This window comes from Ursus arctos, unplaced genomic scaffold (genome assembly GCF_023065955.2).
Source record: "Ursus arctos isolate Adak ecotype North America unplaced genomic scaffold, UrsArc2.0 scaffold_36, whole genome shotgun sequence".
NCBI classification, from domain to species: domain Eukaryota; kingdom Metazoa; phylum Chordata; class Mammalia; order Carnivora; family Ursidae; genus Ursus; species Ursus arctos.
In genome coordinates this window covers 68,878-90,893 of record NW_026623050.1, presented here as the reverse complement: position 1 = coordinate 90,893, position 22,016 = coordinate 68,878, and the positions used below count along the sequence as shown (strand labels likewise).

Sequence of the window (22,016 nt, the reverse complement as noted above, 5' to 3'; positions counted from 1 at the left end):
AAACAGAAGGAAAGCTACCAAACTCATTCTATGAGGCCAATATTACCTTGATCCCCAAACCAGGCAAAGACCCCCTCAAAAAGGAGAATTACAGACCGATCTCCCTAATGAATATGGACGCCAAAATCCTCAACAAGATACTTGCTAATAGAATCCAACAGTTCATTAAAAGGATTATCCATCACGATCAAGTGGGATTCATACCTGGGATGCAAGCGTGGTTCAATATTCGCAAATCAATCAGCGTGATACATCATATCAACAAGAAAAGACTCAGGAACCATATGATCCTCTCAATTGATGCTGAAAAAGCATTTGACAAAATACAGCATCCTTTCCTGATTAAAACCCTTCAGAGTGTAGGAATAGAGGGTACATTCCTCAATCTCATAAAAGCCATCTATGAAAAGCCTACTGCAAGTATTATTCTCAATGGGGAAAAGCTGGAAGCCTTTCCCTTAAGATCAGGAACTCGACAAAGATGCCCACTTTCACCACTATTATTCAACATAGTACTAGAAGTCCTTGCAACAGCAATCAGGCGACAAAAAGGGATAAAAGGTATTCAAATCGGCAAAGAAGAAGTCAAAATGTTTCTCTTCGCAGATGACATGACACTCTATACGGAAAACCCAAAAGAATCCACTCCCAAACTATTAGAAGTTATAGAGCAATTCAGTAACGTGGCGGGATACAAAATCAATGCTCAGAAATCAGTTGCATTTCTATACACGAATAACGAGACTGAAGAAAGAGAGATTAGGGAATCCATCCCATTTGCAATAGCACCAAAAACCATACGTTACCTTGGAATTAACTTAACCAGAGACGTAAAGGACCTATATTCTAGAAACTATAAATCACTCTTGAAAGACATTGAGGAAGACATAAAAAGATGGAAAAATATTCCACACTCATGGATCGGAAGAATTAACATAGTTAAAATGTCCAACCTACCCAGAGCAATCTACACTTTCAATGCTATCCCGATCAAAACACCGAGGACATTTTTCAAAGAACTGGAACAAATAGTCCTTAAATTTGTATGGAAACAGAAAAGGCCCCGAATCTCCAAGGAACTGTTGAAAAGGAAAAACAAAGCTGGGGGCATCACAATGCCGGATTTCGAGCTGTACTACAAAGCTGTGATCACAAAGACAGCATGGTACTGGCACAAAAACAGACACATAGACCAGTGGAACAGAATACAGAACCCAGAAATGGATCCTCGGCTCTTTGGGCAACTAATATTTGATAAAGCAGGAAAAAACATCCGGTGGGAAAAAGACAGTCTCTTCAATAAATGGTACTAGGAAAATTGGACAGCTACATGCAAAAGAATGAAACTTGACCACTCTCTCACACCATACACAAAAATAAACTCCAAATGGATGAAAGACCTCGATGTGAGACAGGAATCCATCAAAATTCTAGAGGAGAACATAGGCAGCAACCTCTACGACATTGGCCAAAGCAACCTTTTTCAGGATACGTCCCCAAAGGCAAGAGAAACAAAAGATAAAATGAATTTATGGGACTTCAACAAGATTAAAAGTTTCCGCACAGCCAAGGAAACAGTCAGAAAAACTAAGAGGCAGCCCACGGAATGGGAGAATATATTTGCAAATGACACTGCTGGTATCCAAGATCTACAAAGAACTTCTCAAACTCAATACACGAGAAACAAATAAACAAATCAAAAAATGGGCAGAAGATATGAACAGACACTTTTCCAATGAAGACATACAAATGGCTAACAGACACATGAAAAAATGTTCAAAATCATTAGCCATCAAGGAAATTCAAATCAAAACCAAACTGAGATACCACCTTATGCCAGTTAGAATGGCAAAAATAGACAAGGCAAGAAACAACAATTGTTGGAGAGGATGTGGAGAAAGGGGATCCCTCCTACATTGTTGGTGGGAATGCAAGTTGGTACAGCCACTCTGGAAAACAGTGTGGAGGTCCCTTAAAAAGTTAAAAAGTAAGCTACCCTATGATCCAGCCATTGCACTACTGGGTGTTTACCCCAAAGATACAGACGTAGTAAAGAGAAGGGCCATATGCACCCCAATGTTCATAGCAGCAATGTCCACAGTAGCTAAATCGTGGAAGGAGCCGAGATGCCCTTCAACAGATGACTGGATTAAGAAGTTGTGGTCCATATATACAATGGAATATTACTCAGCTATCAGAAAGAACGAACTCTCAACATTTGCTGCAACATGGACGGCACTGGAGGAGATAATGCTAAGTGAAATAAGTCAAGCAGAGAAAGACAATTATCATATGGTTTCTCTCATCTATGGAACATATGAACTAGGATGATCAGTAGGGGAAGAAAGGGATAAAGAAAGGGGGGGTAATCAGAAGGGGGAATGAAACATGAGAGACTATGGACTATGAGAAACAAACTGAGGGCCTCAGAGGGGAGGGGGGAGGGGGAATGGGATAGACCGGTGATGGGTAGTAAGGAGGGCACGTATTGCATGGTGCACTGGGTGTTAGACGCAACTAATTAATCATCGAGCCTTACATCGGAAACCGGGGATGTACTGTATGGTGACTAACATAATAAAAAATCATTAAATAAAAATAAATAAATAAATAAATAAAACAAATGATAACTCCCTGAATCATCATTCCCATTTATTCATTCCTTTCACTTAGCAATATTACCATTAAACCAGTATTCTCCAAATTTGCCCAGTCAAAAGAATCATCTGGAGTTATTTTAAGCTACAAATTCCTATATCATATAACTAGCCCTAATTGACTTGATCTCGTGGGAAAAGCCTGAGATTCTGCCGTTTATAACTTGCCCAGATAACTATTATATATCTTCATTCATTGATTCAACTAGTTGAGTGATTAAGAAGCCCCAGGCATTGTTCTACGGGCTAGGGATAGAGCAATAAATAAATAAGAAAGCCAAATTTCCTGTTCTCATGCAGATATGTGGAGATAAAGAATAAAAGAAAATTAATAATCAAGATTATTTTCTTCATAACATTTATCATAAGCCAAAGTTAAGAAAAGTGAATAGAGAGGCTATTTTGGGGGTGCCTGCGTGGCTCAGTCGTTAAGCGTCTGCCTTCGGCTCAGGGCATGATCCTGGAAACCTAGGATTGAGCCCCGCGTTGGGCTCCTCCGCTGGGACCCTGCTTCTTCCTCTCCCACTCCCCCTGCTTGTGTTCCCTCTCTCGCTGCTGGCTGTCTCTCTCTCTGTCAAATAAATAAATAAAATCTTAAAAAAAAAAGAGAGAGAGGCTATTTTGGTTTGGGTGGACAGTAAAGGCCTTTCTGAGGAGGTAACCTTTATGATGAGACTTGCATGTAAAGGAGGCAGACACGTGAGGATCTCGAAGAGGACTGATCAGGGAAGAGAAGTAGCCATGCAAAGGCCTTAAGATGGGAATAAGCTTGGCATGTTTAGGAAACATTAACGTGGCTAAAGCACAATGTGTAAGAAAGTGGCTTAAAAAAAAAAAAGTCCTCAAACTAGGTAGCAGATACATGCTGTGGTATTGCAGACCATGGTAACAAGTGTAAATTTTACTATAAAAGTGAGGTGACACAATTGGAAAGTTTTAAAAGCAGCAAGAGAGGTCTGATTAACTTTTTAGTTAATTGTTGAAGAATGCACTGTGGAGGGAGCAAGAGCAGAAACGGGGGAAGCAATTAGGAGTCTACTGCAGGAATCTTAGGAAGACATGGTAATGGCTGAAGCGAAGATGGTGAAATCCATGGTGGACAGAGTGATGATATCTTCCAGAGGAGAATTCTTGAGCTTGTCTTCAGAGGTCATGCCCATGTTACTCTAAATTTGTAGTTCTTCTCATTCACTTGTTCAATAAAATTTTTGAGTACCTTCTACATGTGAAATACTATTCTAATTACTAGAAATGAGGCAGCAAAATCCCTGCCATCAAAGAGCTTACGGGATCAAAGAGCAACATGTTAGTCAAGAGTGATGAGTTCTAAAACAACCCAAAAAGCAGAGTAAGAGAATGGAGAGGATTAGTGGGGGGGGGGGGGGGGTTGTGTGCTCGTTATACTGAGTCTAAAAAAGGTCTCTCAGATAATGCGGTATTTGACCAGAAACTTGAAGTGAAGCATCTAGCCATACAAATACCTGCAGGAAGAACATTCCAGGCAGAGGGAATGCTGAGTGCAGAGACCCTGAAGCAGATGCATGTTGGCATGTTCAATGAACAGCAAGGAGGCCAGGTTACCAAAGGGAATAGGGTAAAAGTGATAGGACACAGGAGAAGAGATGATGTGTGGGGCCTTGTAGTACACAGTGGGGCCCTGTGAGACAGTGAAGACTCTGAGTTTTACTTTGAGCGAGCTAGGAAGTCATTGAAAGGTTTTGATTTATGCTTTAACACGATCACTCTAGCTGTTGTCTGGAGAACAGACTGCAGGAGGCAAGTGAAGAAGTAGGACACAGAAGACTTTGCAATGGTCCAAGAAAAGGTAATGGTAGTTTGGATCAGGTCAGAAGTACCAGAGCTGCTGTGTAGTGCTCAGAGACTGTGTATGTTTTAAAGGAAGGATTCACAAGGTTAGCACACAGACTGACTGGAGATGGTGGGGGTGGGGTGGGGAAACGAGTCAAAGTTTTTTCCAAGAGCAATTAGACGTACAGGGTTGCCGTTTCCTGAGTTGTGGGAGTCTGGGAGAAGAGTGATGATGATGAATGGAGTGGGGAGAGGAGGCACACGTGACAACTGGGCAGCTGTCCTGGTGCAAATGCGAAGCACAGTGAAAAGGGAACACAGGATCTGGAAGCAGACAAAGCTCAGGTGAGTTCTTAGGAGAATACAAAAGTAATGTGGGTGAATCCTTGGACTGATATACACATTGACTTAAAATCATATAGTCATGTGATACTAATAGTTTAAGTAACTTGTCTTATTTTGAAATTTGATACCTTGATAGTTTGGATTAAATATGCATTAGCATATGATTTGGGACTTTTTGATAAAATAATTACAATAGTAATTGTCCAGGAGTGTCTGTATTACATTCCAGTACAAGTCTGTTAATGATTCCTATTCAAATAAACAATAACTTAATTCAATAAGTTTTAAATACACCTAAAGCTGTGTTGGATACTGTAAGAAATAAAAAAAAAATGAGAATAAGATACTTCCTGACATTAAGCAGCTAGTTGAAGAGTCAAATTCAACTTAAGAAACTAAAAAAGAATGGCAGTAATAATGGTATTTTACGTTTAATAACATTTTACAGTTTTAAAAGTATTTTCACATATTCATTTGATTCCCATGATAACTCTGTGATACAGGTAGGACACATATAAAGAAGTTAAAGCTAAGTTAGGTTCAATGGTTTGGCCAGGGAATACTGAGAGAAAATTTCAAAGATTGGCTTGATCCTGGATTCTGATTTTCTATTATATTATGCAAGTCATAAAATGTAGGTATGAGAATGAATATTAGTAATGTAGTCAACTCTTCATTGTCCAGGAAAATATATTAGGAAATTACAACAAGGTACTTATAAAATAAATTATAAATTAGCAAAATAATGTGTGGAACTAACTAACAGTGATCATTAAAAATGCCACTTATGGGGCGCCTGGATGGCTCAGTCGGTTAAGCATCAGCCTTTGGCTCAGGTCATGATCCCAGGGTATGGGGATCGAATCCTGCATTGGGTTCCTTGCTCAGCGGGGAGCCTGCTTCTCTCTCTGCCTGCTGCTCCCCCTGCTTGTGCTCTCTCTCTCTCAACAAATAAATAAATAAAATCTTAAAAAAAAAAATAACCACCACTTATCCCAGGAAGATGCACTGCCTCCCCTTCATCTCTTTTTTTAACAGGCTAAGAGCCTCTGCTTGGCAACAGTATCTAGCAAGATTAATAGTGTTTATATTATATCTATTTTTAGTTTATTCTCTATTTATAGAGTGGCAAGCAAGCTGGTATTTCATTTAGTGATAAAGTTCCTTTCAGTGATTCGATTCAAGTAAAAAAATATTAAACACAAAGATGATACATTAAAAATGAAAAGATTATAAAGGCAGTCTCTAAATGACTCAATTTAGGGAACACGTCCTGCTATCATCATACCAATTCTGCACAGCAACCCTGTGACGAAGAATTACTCCCATGTTCCAGAGGAAACTAGCTCAGAGAAAGCTGAAATGATTTGTCCAAGGTAGTAGAGCCAATAACCTGTGGTACGGCCTTTAGTGCTGTTAAGGGTCCAAAGAAAGAGAGCAACATGGATCGAGGCAGTATGAGCTTTAAGTAGAACTTTTAAAAACCTGAAAAATCATAGCAAACTCAAAATCACAGGAGCAGAACAAACACGGCACATGTCTAGGATGGCTGGCTTAGAAGGGTTGGGTCATATTAGCAAAAGTCCTGAGAGTCTAAAGCCGATGGAAAACAACTGAAATTCTATACATAGAAGTCTAAAAACGAAAGCAGTGTTTAGGCAAGGAAACAAGTGCAATATGCAAAATGAAGTGAATGCCAGAATTATTAGAGACAGGCAAGCACAATCATTATTAGACCACGCTAATGCATCCATGTGCTAACAATCACCTCTAACATGGTCTCTAGGATTATTATCATTAATCCAACCAATACTCTGAATGCCTACCATATGTCAGGTACTCGCTAGGCACTACAGATGCCAAAAGAGTTACCCTTTCTACACAAGAAGTTTGGAGAGGCGGTGCCTGGGTGGCTCAGTTGGTTAAGTGTCTGCCTTCAATTCCGGTCATGATCCCAGAGTTCTGGGATTGAATCCTGCATTGGGCTCCCTGCTCAGTGGGGAGTCTGCTTCTCCCTCTACTCCTCCTCCCTGCTCATGATCTCTCACTCTCTAATAAATAAATAAAATCTAAAAAAAAAAAAAAAAAGAAGTTTGGAGAGGAATTATACAATTATGAAACAATAATAATTGTTACAATATAGATACAAATATTGTGGGAATCAAAAAGGAAAGGAAACAAAATAAAGCAGTCAGGAATGGTGTCAAGGAAATAACAGAGCTAAATCTTGAAGGACGGACAGTTTATCAAAAAGCATAAGGGTGAGAGAAATGGAGAATGGGAGACCTTCTAAATAGAGGAATTAACAGTCAGGACATAGCTAGTGGAGAAGTTCTAGAGATATAATAGGAATTATTATACCTAAAAATATACCTTTATAGAATATCAGGTATATATTACAACCCATATAATATGTAATGTAATATTATGTATTAGTCTATACTAGCATACAAACAAATACACTGTACCTAATATATAACATACACTTAAATTGACAGGATCAAAGAATTTGTCATTGACAAAAAACTGTGGGTAAGACCAGTCAGCATAGTGTTTTCAACTTTAGATTCTTCCCCTTCCCTCATCCACGAAACCCAGTCAATTATGGCTTCTACACCCATCTCTTCTTTCCACTGCACTGCCATCGTTTGGGTTCATGTTCTTCCCAGCGTGGGCCATTGAAATAGCTCAGTTATTCCCCCCTTCACCAATTCTCCCATCTTCAAACAATCCTGTATTTTCCTTCATATTAATAATCCTAAAATTCTGCCTTTATTAGGTTGCTTCACTGCTTAACAAACATTTTCAAAGGTCTCCTAATGACAGTGCCAGGAGTCCCCAAACATTTTGTGAAGATATGACCATTCTCACTTACTTATATCCGGACATCACATGTGGGTACTGGTTCAAGTCCCTCTAAGGAAGAGAAAGGACTGTCTCTGTAGTTCTGCCTCCATTCCTACTGTGAATTCTCAGGCTGGGCATGGAGGTACTGGTGATAGCAGAGGCTAAGGGATTAAACACCTATAGTAGACACTGGTTTACTTGTTTGGATCCAAAAACCTCATCCTGTCTTTATAATCTAGCACTAGCTTACTTCTGTCTAACCTTATCATTTGCTGGGGCTTGAACTCATGACCCTGAGATCAAGACCTGAGATCAAGGGTTGGACGCTTAACCAACTGAGCCACCCAGGCATGCCACAGACCCATGTATCTTTGATTACACCAATTTCTCATTGAAAATTTCCTTTTTTTTCTTTTCTACTTATCTGAGTTCTACGTCCTTCAAAAGGGCCAACACAAGTGCTTCTTTGCTTAGGTCCACCCTGAGGTTTAATTTTCTATCAGCTTTAACCTTCCTCTGAATCGTTGGGCATATACTGCCTTGTATTATCTTTTCATTAATCAACCTATTAATTCAAAGAATATTTACTAAGCACCTGTATGTGTCAATACGATATGCTAGGCACTTGGGATACACTAAGATCAGAGCACAGTACCTACCCTTGGGGATTTATAGCACACATGGGTAAAACAATTACATCACAGTGACTGAAGCACTATATAGTAGAGGTAGAGACAAAGAGATATAGGATTGTATAAAATACATTACATTCCCCGAAGAATGTAATGGAGAAGCCATCAAGGAAGAGGTGAAGTCTGAACTCAGTCTTTAGGAGACTGTTAAACTGGAATGTTCTAGATCATGAAGGCACATGCTAAGCAGAACAGACTTTATTCTGCAGGCAATGGAGAGACAATACAGCGTTTTAAATGGGAGAGTAAACGGATGAGATTTATATTTGAGAAAACTTCCTCTGGTAGCTACTATAAGGATAGCTTTAGGAGGCTAGACAAGAAGGAACAATGAACTACACTGAACTAACGTAGTAGCAGTGAGGATGGGGAGAAGGGGACAGATTTGAGAAATATTCGGGAGACTAAAGGGTCAACAACTGGTGAAAGAGAGGGAAAAGGGAGGAAAGAAAGGGATGGGGGGAAGTGGAGAGAGACTGAATGTTTTAATACATGGAGGGCAAAGAGCCAATATAAAAAACACAGGAGAGGGAGGGCAAGAAAAGCTCTAGAGCACAGGTGTACAGATGAGTATTACATAAGAAGGAAGACGGTAAAGGATACGTGTCAATATGGATGTTGGGAAAAGGCGTTTTGAAATTACAGTTTACTGAGAGAAGCAGAAGTTCAGTCATGTGCTGAGTATAAGAGAATGGAGGATTGGGAGCTTAACAAACATTTTAAATTTTGTGAAGAACTTAAGAGAAAGGAGGCTAACTAGGATTACTTAGAAGAATTTCTGAATAGTGTTAACAGTACAGTTGAAGTTGGAAATGAATTTTGGTGGCACAAATTTTCATAGCTGTGAGATAACCACCCATGTGTCCCTACCCCAGCAACACAGCTGCCAAGATTAAGAATGAGAGGAAAAAGTAAAGGCAAAAAAAATTTTTTTAAAAGAAAAGAGAATGAGAGGAGGCCCAGTAAAAGTCAATCCAGGGGTAGGGGAGTGGGTGGGCAGGGTCAAGGTCTTATGTGCCATTTTAAGTGCTTTGAGGGCAAACTTCGTTTTTTGTGTTGCTGTGACAATTATAGCTTTTTGTAACACAGCAGTTATCTTGTACAGGCTATAAAACACTCAATATATGCTTGTTAATTGACTGGTGATAAACTGATTTCAAAGAAAAATATCCAGAGATAGAAATTCAGGACTAGTTTCAACAAAAAGTTAATAATGGAAAGTGTAAACACAGAAGGAAACAAAGAAAAAATCATTGAAAGAACTGACTGTAATGCTGTCATGCCAATTTCCCCCAACAAAACTAGACACTAAAAGGGTAAGAAAGGTAATAAAGGTGGGAAGTAGTAAAAATACAGAGTCAATGGAAGCAGAGAACACTACACACAAATCCTGAAAAAATTTATGAGAATTCACTTAGCAATCTTCCTTCTGATCCATCAGACTTGGTTTGCAGAAGCGGTGGCAAGACAACAGCAGCCAGCAGGGAAGTAGCTGAAGCTTGAGTAGACCAAGAACCAGCACCAGTCATGTCTTATCTAGGCCACTCAATCCTGACCCTGCAGCAGGGGCCCACTGTAGTGCAGGGAGGGGGACAGCCTGATGCTGGCAGAGGTGAAAGGATGGCACTGGGGGACAATGCGCTCTAGACAGAAGAAGTGGAAGAAGACACTAGGTCATACAGGCAGATCTGCCACCAATGCTGGCTGCTCATCGAAAATACCCTTCACATTCTGCACATGCCAAGCATAAGCATTAGATTAAGAGAGACCCTCGAGGAAACCAGCGCTGTCTAGTAGAGTGTGCCAAGCAAGAGAAATGTTCTTAGAAGGCCACTTTTTTTGGGGGGGGCTTCAGATTTGCATAAAGAAAATGACATAAATTATTCTTCTTAACTCATTTGAATAACTCAGTTGTGTTGAAACTCTTCATATAGGAGTAAATCCACCAGAAGTCGAAGAATTCATCTATGAAGAGAGTTGTGATTTTAACACACAATCAGTAAGATTTGGGAAACAGCAAGCATAATAGCAGAAAGCAGATTTGGAAAAAGCCCACAGTATGATATAAAGATGGTTTCTTGGGCCAAATCCAAGTAGAAGAGGGCAGAACTTACATAGTTAATAAAACAGAAAACTCTCACCAAGAAGTCATCCTTACTTAGATTTGGGGATTATTGCAAACATTCAGGATGACTGTTGACACCTTATGTCCTTCTTTGGCATTGTGGATGACCCAAACTATTTTTCATGAACTGTAGAAAAATATATTTCATGCTTCCTTCACTTTATATATTTTTATATTTCCCTCTCTCCCTTCCTTCCAAGAGTTGGACGCTCAACTGACTGAGCCACCCAGGTGCTCCTCAAGTTTCCTTCACTTTAAAAGATGGTTCTGGAAGAAGAGACATCAACATCATATAGACTACCTCCTTAAGAAGGAGGGTAGGAAATTGACCTGAATACCCGAATTCTAAGGAGCTAAGAACTAAGGAGCTAAAGCTTTGTATTATGTGGACTAAGAGCATACAATAAACATTTCTGGTATTTTAAGAGCCTATGTTGATTTCATGTCATGGTCAAAACTGCTTAAATTAAATATTTTCTAAAGTTTCAAACATAAAGAGAAGTTAAAATGGAAACAATTGCTATAAAGGTTGTACACTGAAATTTAAAAAAAACATTGTTAGTATGTGACTGTACACATGCACACAAACAGGTTTTTATTAATAAATGTGTCACAATCTTCCATGATTTAAAAAATACAGTTATTTATTTATTTATTGGACAGAGAGAGACACAGTGAGAGAGGGAACACCAGCAGGGGGAGTGGGAGAGGGAGAAGCAGGCTCCCTGCTGACCAGGGAGCCCGATGCAGGGCTCAATCCCAGGACCCTGGGATCACGCCCCGAGCTAAAGGCAGACGCTTAACGACTGAGCCACCCAGGTGCCCCAGTATATAACCTTTTGAGACTGGCTTCTTTCACTGAGCATAAGGCCTTGGAGATTTATACAAGTTTGGCATGTATTGGTACTTAGTCCCTTTATTTAAAAACTTTTATTGAGATATGATTTACATATCATATAATTCACCCATTAAGCGTTCAATTCAATGTTTAATGTACCTGCATTGTTGTGCAACTGTCACCACAATCTAATCTCACATTTTGGTCCCCATACCCATGAGCAGTCAATCTTCATCTCACTCCCCCACCTTACCCAGTCCAAAGCAACAACTAATCTACTTTCCGTTTCCTAAATTTGCCTATTCTGGACATCTCATATAAATGGAATTATATAATATGTGGTCTTTTGTGACTGGCTCTTTCACTTCACATAATGTTTTCAAGGTTCATCCGTACTGTAGGACGTTATCAGTATTTCATCTGATTTTTTTAATTTATTTTTTTATTATGTTCAGTTAGCCACTGTATAGTAGTACATCATTCGTTTTTGATGTAGTGTTCAATGATTCATTAGAGCACTGAGTGTTATACATAACTTCATCTGATTTTTATTGCCAAATAATATTCCATTATGTGGATACACCACATTTCATTTATGTATTCATCAATTAGTGGACATTTGGGTTCTTTCTATTCCTCTTTTTGGCTATTGTGAATAATGCTGCTATGAACATTCCAAGTTTTTGTGTGCACATATATTCTCATTTCTTTTGAGTACAGATCTAGGAATAGAATCACTGGGCCATATGGTAACTCTATTTCTAACTTTTTGAAGAACTGCCCATCTATTTTCCCAAGTGGTTACACCATTTTATGTTCCCACCGTGAGGATATGAGAGCTTCAATCTTCCCACACCCTTGTCAACACTTGTTATTGCCCGTGCTTTTACCAGAGCCACCCTCACGGATGTGAAGTGGTCTCCTTGTGGTTGCGATGACTAATGATGCTGAACAGCTTTGTCGGCGCTTACTGGCACTTTTTTCTCTCCTCATCTCCATTCGGAAAGCTTTTGCCTCTTTTTCCTCCCATAATTCTGAGGTTTTGCTTTGACTCATTGAGTACTTCTGCATCATCATTACCATTGAATTGTTCCCTGAAGTACGTCCCGTTGGTTAGCACTCACACAACATATTCCCAGGAGAGTCTGTCATTGTCTACTATTTCTACTTCTTTTCCCCTGTGATCTCTCTTCCACCCCATTTATTTGGTGAAAAACATTTCTCAAATATTCTCAGAATACTTAAGGGGTTAAGTGGTAACACATTCTCTAATTTTTTGCATTTATGTAACATGCATCCCCCTTGTACTGGAAATATCTTCACTAGAAATAAAGATTTGGGATAACAGTTTTTTTCCTCTTGGTAATCTGTGGATACTCTTCCACTGTCTCCTAATTTCCAGTGCTATGGATTAGAAGTATGATGCCAGTCTGACACTTGATAGATACAGCATGTTTTATCTGGAAGCCTCCAAGATGAATCTTTACAGTTCAAAAAATTTACCAGAATAACCCTAGGTTTGAGTTTTTCATCACCGATCCTCCCTGGAACTTCTTTCTGCACGTTGAAGGCTTTTAGCTCAGGACATTTTTTCTATTTGTTTAATTATTGCTTCTCCATTTGTTTCTTTTTCTGGAACTTAATTAGCCAGGTTGGGTGCCCTGAATCTACCCTCCCAGTCTCTTATCTTTTTTTCAATCTCTTTGTAATTTTGGCTCTGTGCTTTGAAATATTTCTTCCACTAGATCTGCCAGGCCAATAAATGACCACATTCACTCATTCCTTTATTCAGTAACTATGCACTGCATGCTTACTATATGCCAAGACAGTGTTCCAGGCATTGGGTGTTCACAACAGATCAGCAGTGTGTACCGGAGAAAAAGGTCCTGCCCTTACAGTGCTCACATTTTAGTGGAGATGGTATATTTAAAAAAAAAAGTGTTTACACATGGATTAAGAGCAGATAGTAGTATTTAGCTGGGAAAGCTTATTTTTGCTCTATAAAGTCTTTTTTTGTACTTCACTTAAAATTCCTTAAATACTCCTATTATTTATTATTTTCATATTCAAGTTACGGTCTCCTTCAGCACTGCTATTTAGCTAGTCTACCACATTGTTTATTCTAAGTGATGTTTCTCTTTCTGGTTGCCTGGCTTCCCTACATGGGTTCTTTTCCTTTATTATCTCAGAGGGGGCTTAGGTTTTGTTGTCAAAAGGACCACAAAAGTGAGAGGTAGCAGTCTCCAGAGAATGGACAGACGAAGCAGGCGCAACGCCCGTAGGCGGGCGGTCCAGCGGGCAAGCTGGCCGCCTTGTGGAGGCCCACGAGGAAGCCTCCCGGCACTGGGGTCCCCTTACATCTCCCAGCCTCAGAGACAAAGAGGTATCAGCCCCCTGGCTCTTTCCCTGTCTTCTCTCCTCCAAGAGTCCACGGATCTCTACCAAGCCAAGCTCTTTCCGGGATCTGCCACTGTTATCCTCCTGCCGAGGCTCCTGTCCAGCCCCTGAGGAACAAGTCCTGTGCCATCTCTCCCTGACAGATCTCCCACAGAGCCCAGGCCTCACTTGCACCTAACTGTTCACTGGATCCAGGGGCCATTTGGCTCAAATAAGGCAGATACAGGCTGGAATCAGGAACAGAGGGATAGTGAGATTTCACCTTCCCAGAACCTGCTCTGAAAAGTAAGTTCTGTTTACAGACTAATACTAAAAACATCCAAATCCTGGCAAACAGGTCAAAAATTTAAAAAGCCTCTGTGAAGTCCAAATATCTGTGGCTTTTGTGAGTTTGAAATTTTCCATAATAAAATAGAAATAATTTTCAAAAAATATTAAAACACTATCCCTAGCCCTCATGTAATTAACAATATGGTTGAAGAGATACGAATACAATTACAAAGCCATTGCAAGTTCAGGCCGTACTGCAAAGTATATGTGCTGATGGATATGGACTGATGCAATAATCAAAGTGGGGGAAGAGCATCAGGCAAGTCACCTTGGTCTTGAGATGACGTGAGTGTGTACAATTTTTTGTGGTACACAGGAAGTAGGCAGAAGAGAAAAGAGTTCAGACGAAAAATATATGAACAAAGGCAATGTGATGGGCGGGGGGAGATACAGACAGTTTTTGAAAAGGACTCTTACTATAGGCTCACCATTCTTAATACAACCATTGAAATCTCCTGTCACCAAAAGGCTAGATGTTGCAGTGGAAGGAACCCAAAGGAAAGGAAAGGAAACCTAATTCACTATGTGAAGGTATGGAATGGATCAAAATCATTTATACTATTTACGCAACCATATTCAATCTTTACCATGTCATTGTTCTACCTACATTAGTATTTCTCTAATCAGACTTGTGTTTTTACCTACCTTCACTCTAAGAATAAGATCCATAAAAAGAAACACAATTTTTTCTAATACTTTAAAATAAACACCTCTTACGTTCAGTAGTATATATATTCTTAAAAGTTATATTAAGATTCTTTCACTTGCTCCAGATGCCCATCACTAACACTTAGTCTTTAACGAAGCCTCTATTCCTATCTCACTGTAGGTATACATCTCCCTAGAAATTTCAGGAGCAGAGGGCTAGTGGAGGATTGCCAGAGTAAACCAGGTTCATTGCTTGTTCAGACTTCTCAATTTTCAGCATCATCTGAAAGAGTATTCTACATGTGGAAATATTCAACACCAAATTTTAAAAAATCCAACACATGAAAAAGTAGAAGCAACTAACTTTCAACTAATTTTGAGAAATACACAGAGACAAATAGAATCTAAGGAGAATTAGTAACTACTGAGACAACAGAGCAATAAATAATTATGTGACTGTTTAAAGTAGAGGGACAGTGTGGTGTGGTGAAAAGAAAAAAAGCTTTCGAATCATAGAGACCCTCGTCTGAGTTCCATGTCTATCACTTAAACAGCCTGTCTAATTTCTGGGCACCTAACTTTCATCATCTCTACAATGGGGCTAATGGTTGCCTGTCCTGGTTGTTGTGAGAATTAAATAAGCCAATATTTGTAACACGCCTGGCACACTCTAGGTACTCAACAATTACGACTATAACGCTGATGATATTTTGTAATGCAAAGTCATTTCCTCTTTCAACCTGGCAAAACCAAGACACACTAAACTCTTTAAAGTTTATCAGCTTACAATCTATTTTGTAACCTATGCCAAATGTCTAAATTCAGTCTGAAATATGAAACCATTTTACCATATGCTACAACTACACTTAATATTTTTATAATCCTAAACTAAACATTGCTTTGAGTATAGAATATAAGAATATTAAACAGGACGCATGTATATATATTTCGGAGAAATTTTATCTTTATAGCATTAAATGAGTTCCAATCTGGTATTTTTTCCCCTATGGGGCAAAAGTAGTAGATGGTACACAGAGGGCTGGACACCAAGCAAGGAAAACTGGGGAAAGATTAAAAAAAAAAAAAAAAGATTCTAAAGAGTACTGAAATTCAGGGAGGTGTTCTTCCTGACAATGATGGACTATCAGGGGCTGGGAAGGGAGGCAGAAAAACGTGTCTCACTGAGTCATATTTCAGGAAAACCGTTGACCCTCGTATTTTAAAACAGCAGACCTGAAGTTTTGTTAGCTGGGTTGGTGAAAACCCCACTGAATAGTTAAAAGGGCACACATACAAAAAGCTTTAACATCTTTACTACAGAAAATATATTTTTTTAATTTTTATATTTTTAATTTTTAATTTTAAGTAGACTCCACACCCACCATGTGGCTGGAACTCACAACCCTGAGATCACGAGTCGCGTGGTCTACCGGCTGAGCCAGCCAAGCACTCTCTGAAAAGTTTTTTTTTTTAATCAATACAAAGAAACTCTGATTATCTACTTCAACCTATTTCAATGTTAGTCAGTAAGAGAAAGTAGTCATATCACCTTCTTTAGAATATAAGCTTTCATGGGTAACAAGCAGAACTAATAGCAGTCTAACAGCTTGTGGGTTCTTAACAAAATTTAAACTCTAACACAAAATCTCTCTCCTAGTATGCTCTCATGCCATTTGGATTACTTGACAGTTAATGTCTAGAGATGCCATTCAATACCAATACAGGTTCCTTTCTTTTCTATTACAGGTCTGTTTCTGAAAATTTCCTTAGACTCCCATTTCCAAGAAAGGGGAACCTTCCAATCTGCTATCTGTACCAAGTGAAGGTAAACCCAGCAGCTGAAATCTGCCTAATCCATAGACACTGTAAGAACATCTGAGGAATTAGGGAGAAGATTGGGAATAATTATTTTAGAGAAATACTTTAACAAACTCAGTAAATATTTAAATAAATGAAAGAATGAAACATTTATACCTGATTGAGTAAATGCAATAAACAGTAACATTCAGTTGCACTGTTCCTACAAAAACCATCACAGATTTGGTAACACTCACACCAAATCCTGTGGACACATGAACATCAAGATATAAAGTTAACTTACTCTTAAAAAAACTATGATTTGGCATCATGGTGTGATGGGAAGCACATAAAATTTAGAAGTCTGAACACTGGCTCCACTACTACTCACCATGTAGCCCAAGGCAAGTACTTACCACAGCCTTGGTTTATCTCTAGAAAGGCATTAACACCCACTATTCCGCAGAGTGAGGAGAAGATGAAATTGATAACCCTTCATTAAGTAGTCTCATTTCTTTCTTTTTTTTAAAGATTTTATTTATTTATTCAACAGAGATAGAGACAGCCAGCGAGAGAGGGAACACAAGCAGGGGGAGTGGGAGAGGAAGAAGCAGGCTCATAGCAGAGGAGCCTGATGTGGGGCTCGATCCCATAACGCCGGGATCACGCCCTGAGCCGAAGGCAGACGCTTAACCGCTGTGCCACCCAGGTGCCCCAAGTAGTCTCATTTCTTAGCACTCTTCACCACATGTCCAATGTGCTAACTACCTTAAACTTTTATTTCCCACATATGCTGTACCTTCTTCTCATACCTTCTATTGTTTTACTATTACTTGTAATCTTTCCCAGACACTCCTTCAAGAATCAGTTGTATCCCAATCTCTGAGATACCTGTCTAGGGTCCCCTCTAGGCAATATTATTATTCTCTCCATCACCTGTTACCCAAAGCTGTTTCTTTTTGTTCTTATTAAACCACTAATCACAGTAAGTAAAAGGTAGCTCTTATTTTTTAATGCTGTTGTGCTTTATATTCATTTTCCAATGTAATTCACAACCACCATGTAAAGTAGGTACTGTTACTCCTCTTATCAAAGAGTAAAATAAGGTTAGAGAAGTTAAATAACTTGCCTAAAGTCACTCAAGTAATAATTAATACAAATTATCACTACTCTTAATTAGTAATAATTAGTAGGACTGGGATTCAAAGCCAGGTCCCTGGCTCCAAAGCCATTCTGCTGCCTTTGGTGGGGAACTTACACTTTCTGTGCCTTTGTAGCCTTAAGAAAAAAGTACAACACCTGGCATGGTATTTGCAAAAAGGCAGAGAAAAGGTCTATTCACTGAATAGCCTCTTATGTGCAATTCAGCTGGATTTGGGTACACACAAATGATCTGACAAGGTCTCTATCCTCAAGGACCTATAGTTAGTCGGCTGGGGGAAGAGAGACAACTGTAACAGATGATTACAATACAGATGTGTTTCATAGGATTTCTATGGACAGGCTGCTGGAAAAACATAGGATGGGGCACCTAAACAGGACAGGAAAACAGGAAAACAGCCAAGAAAGATGTTAGGAGGGGCGCCTGGGTGGCTCAGTTGCTTTAGCATCTGCCTTTGGCTCAGGTTATGATCCCAGGGTCCTGGGATGGAGCCTGGCATCAATCTTCCTGCTCAGTGGGGAGTCTGCTTCTCCCTCTGCCCCCTCCCCCTGCTTGTGTGAGCGCTCTCTCTCTCTCTCTCAAATAAAGTAAAAAAAAAAAAAAAAAAAAGATGTTAGGAAGTCTGAGTTTCTGCTTTTCCCTTCAAAACTAATTAAGCAGGGTTCTACTAGATTGTCATTCTAGTAGCTAGCATGGCAGGGATTAACGTACTTCTTAAAATTAGTTTAGATTATGTCTATATTCAATTTCTATTTTATCTCAAATTACCTGTCTAGTTCAAATCTCACCTTTAAAAAAACACATTTTAAAGAAGGATTTGCTTTCTAAATATGTTCCATTTATATGACAGTATGTATTTTTCTCTCCTCACAGATACAGACAGAAAAACATGGAAAAAGGCGACTGTTTACAAAACTGGCTAGTGTTAGAAGTGCTTGCCACAAAACCACAATCAATTTAGATTTTTAACTCAGAAGAATAGGGGCCTAAAACTTATTACGTTTTAAGCAACTGCTCCCAAAACACCATCTATCCTCAAAAATGTCATAATCCTAAAAAACAAACAAAACAAAAAAAACTTTTAATTAAGTTTCCCCATATGTTTCCCTCCTTTCCCTCTAAGTTAACCCTACAATAAAGAAAATACAATTTAGATAATATATTCCCATCAGTTGTTTACTTACCAAATAGTTCATTCAAGAGGGCACTTTCGGGCTGTCATGGAAAACGCCAAAATAAAAAACCTTATTAAATTCAAGTTAGATTATATCTGTCACTTCTTCTTTGCCCAAAGCAATAACTATGGAAGAACATAAATTAAGCCTAGCATGTCACTTATTACAAAGTTGGCTACTATCAAAGAATTTTTAGAGCTTTTCTAGGTAGTTGCTAATAGGTTAAATGACATCAACCCTGTTGTAATTTGAGTAAAGCAGATTTCATCAAACATGATGGGACCAGTAAAGATGAAATAATAAAACAGAGTAGAGGTGGTAAAGAAAGGAATAAAAACCAATGAGAAGTGAAATAAGGTACAGATAGACTTCACTTGTTTGCATTTTGTGAAATTAAGACAATAGCAAAGCCAAAAGCCTAAAGGGATTAAAATCTAAGGGCAAGGGGGGCGCTTGGGTGGCTCGTTAAGCGTCTGCCTTTGGCTCAGGGCGTGATCCCAGAGTTCTGGGATGGAGCCCCGCATCGGACTCCCTGCTCTCTGCTGGGGGCCTGCTTCTTCCTCTCCCACTCCCCCTGCTTGTGTTCCCTCTCTCGTGGCAGTGTCTCTCTCTCTCTGTCAAATAAATAAATAAAATCTTTTTAAAAAATTAAATAAATAAAATCTAAGGGCAGCAAACATAAGCAACCAAGAAAATACTAACTTCAAACACACACGATCAGGAAAAGAAAACCTTAACTTCTTTGAGCTAAAGTTGTGGAGAACCAGGTTCAAGTTCAAAGTAGGCTAACTACTTCAACTTATCACCCTTGACTATTCAGCAAAATGAAAATAACCTGGCAGACAAAGATTTTCCATAAAATTCTATCTTCCCCTGGTAAATTCTTTCACTAGAAGGAAAAAATAAAAGGAATTTTGTAGTCCTTGTCTGTAAGTTAACAGATTCTTAAAAATTCATAAAGACATAGTTTACAGAAAGGAATTATGTGTTACTTGCTATAAAGAAAAGTTAGATTCATGGAATTAAAAGGAATTTTGAGGTTATTCTTTTAGCCTTTATTCACATACTTGAGAAGTTTTTCAACAATTTATGAAATTTATAGACTTAAAAAACAAAAGGCTTCAAACTACATCTATATTTAACAATATTAACTAACATTTTAATTGCATGTTTAAAAATTCAAAACCACAATTCCCCCAGCAAGTGTAACTGTTACCATTTAGAGAAAATAATAGGGATAATCACATTCACCAAACTTACTAAACCTGATGCTATGCTAGTCACCATAATGATCTATTGTACTTCTTTCCTTAAAGAGTTCTTAGACCATTCGCTACTGAATTAATTTTTAACTGGTAAACTGAGGCAAAATACTGAATAACCTGAGAAGTCACAAGTGCAGAGTCCGCTGTACAAAACTACTGAACCACACTCTTCCCCTTAATGTACTTTTCCAGATATAAACTGTCCGAGCAAAAGGTGCAATTTAAATTCCGCGTAAATTGACTTTTACTGTGCCTTTCTTTTTGCTTGAAAACTCTTTTCATGCATTGCCACTGATTCAATTTCACCTGCAGGTAATGAACACAGAACTCATTGTGGGGAAAACAAACCAGAATGTGAAAAGAGAGAAGTTATCAGATATACAAGGGAGGGAAACAGTTGACTAACCACAATACTTCCCATCCTTCAGGAGGTATTTTTAATATTTTAGTTAGCATTTCTTTGACAAAAGACCCCATAGGTTCCAAAAACTCCTAAATTGAGGACTCACCTGGTTCATCCGAATGCTGAATCAGGGCTTTGATTTCTGCCAAGCTGGGCTCTCCCAGTTTGGAGAGCGAAGCTGCTGCCCCCTCCTCCGGGTCCTCTACCTTTGTCACCGTGAAGTGTGGCATTGTTCGAGTTAGGAATCCTTTGCTCTCGCCGTTTTTAAACTTCCTCCCAGTCTACTTTCCCTGCCTACGTCTCCCTTGCTGTGCCCCTTTCAGGCTCAAATCACTGCCTGCGGGAGACCGAGGCTGGGAATAGGGAAGTACTTTCTGCTCACGTGACCTGCAGCCCCGAGGGAGTGGACGCGGGCAGACACGCCTTCCACTGTGTTTACCATTCACTCCCAAGGATTAAGCACTCCACCCCTTGCTTACGGTCGTTAAGCTCAAGAATCCCAAGGAACTGTTTAGGCAGCTTTCCCGGACCTGCCAAAAGCTGAGAGTGGGCCGAATTCATGAACTACCGCCCACTGTGTACTCACCCACTCATTTCCTTCACTTAAGTTATTTCCAACCCTATGTGCACGTCACGATCTCAACCTCTGCCCTCATATTTCACACGAGAAGGATTAGGGAACAGTTAATTGTACAAACTTTCCTTTTAAAGAGAAACTGGTACTATATCAATTTAGAAAATGAAACAAATTGTATGTAAGCTTCTGTTGTTGCTTTATTTTAAAGCACATGAAAAACAGTAATTTCTTACTGTTCAAATGAGAACACCAATTCCTCAAGTATTCAATGAATGTCTCCATATTTTATACAAGGCATAGTTCTAGACACTAGTGTATACCACGACATCCAAGAAGAGACATTAATATTCCCAAAAGTCCAAGTTTGTTTTAAAAAAGCAAAATATTTTTAAAGAGTTCAGGCTTTTTTTTTTTTAATTGTACGGAGAGCTTAAACATTGTGTTTTAAAGAAAGAAAATTCAAGAAAATCCCTTTAAGAAGTGTATAGTTCCTTCAACACATGTAACATATTTAATTCTTGGTGTGTTTTATCAGATAACTGTACCAAGTGCTCAGCTGATAACTTTAACTATAGAGTTGGAAGCCCTATCTCTGAACTTAGATAAGGGAGTTCAGTAAATTGAGCCCTGTGTTAACTTCCATGTTGATGATGTAATATAAGGGCTTTGTTGCTGGTAACACCTGACATCTAAGACTGCACTAAATTTAACAGAGAAGGAATGATGGTTTATAATCCTCATTTATTAAAAAATAAAATAAAAAAATCCTCATTTATTCCTATACTATTTTTAAAAGAAAAGAAAGCCAATAGTTGTTGAAGACCTACTTTGTACTCTGCATTACACTAGAAACCCAACTCAGGTAGCTACCCTACTAATTTATTCAAAGGAACTTAACTACCAAATTGTCAAATATTTCAACATCATATTCTGGGTTCCAAATTCTTTA

The 22,016-nt window shown here is 38.9% G+C and overlaps 1 protein-coding gene across 4 annotated transcripts in view; it reads right to left on the bottom strand.

Annotated features, from left to right (window-relative positions):
* Positions 1-22,016, bottom strand: part of SLC12A6 (solute carrier family 12 member 6) — an 89,217-nt gene that overhangs the window by 51,620 nt on the left and 15,581 nt on the right. The window contains exon 1 of one of the 4 annotated variants that reach the window (XM_026480084.4): positions 20,597-21,436. The exons of the other annotated variants lie outside the window; for them this stretch is intronic. Within the exon in view, the coding sequence (XP_026335869.2) occupies positions 20,597-20,720 (124 nt within the window). The 5' untranslated portion in view covers positions 20,721-21,436. Of the gene's footprint in view, positions 1-20,596; positions 21,437-22,016 lie in introns of those variants that run through there. 4 annotated transcript variants of the gene reach the window in all.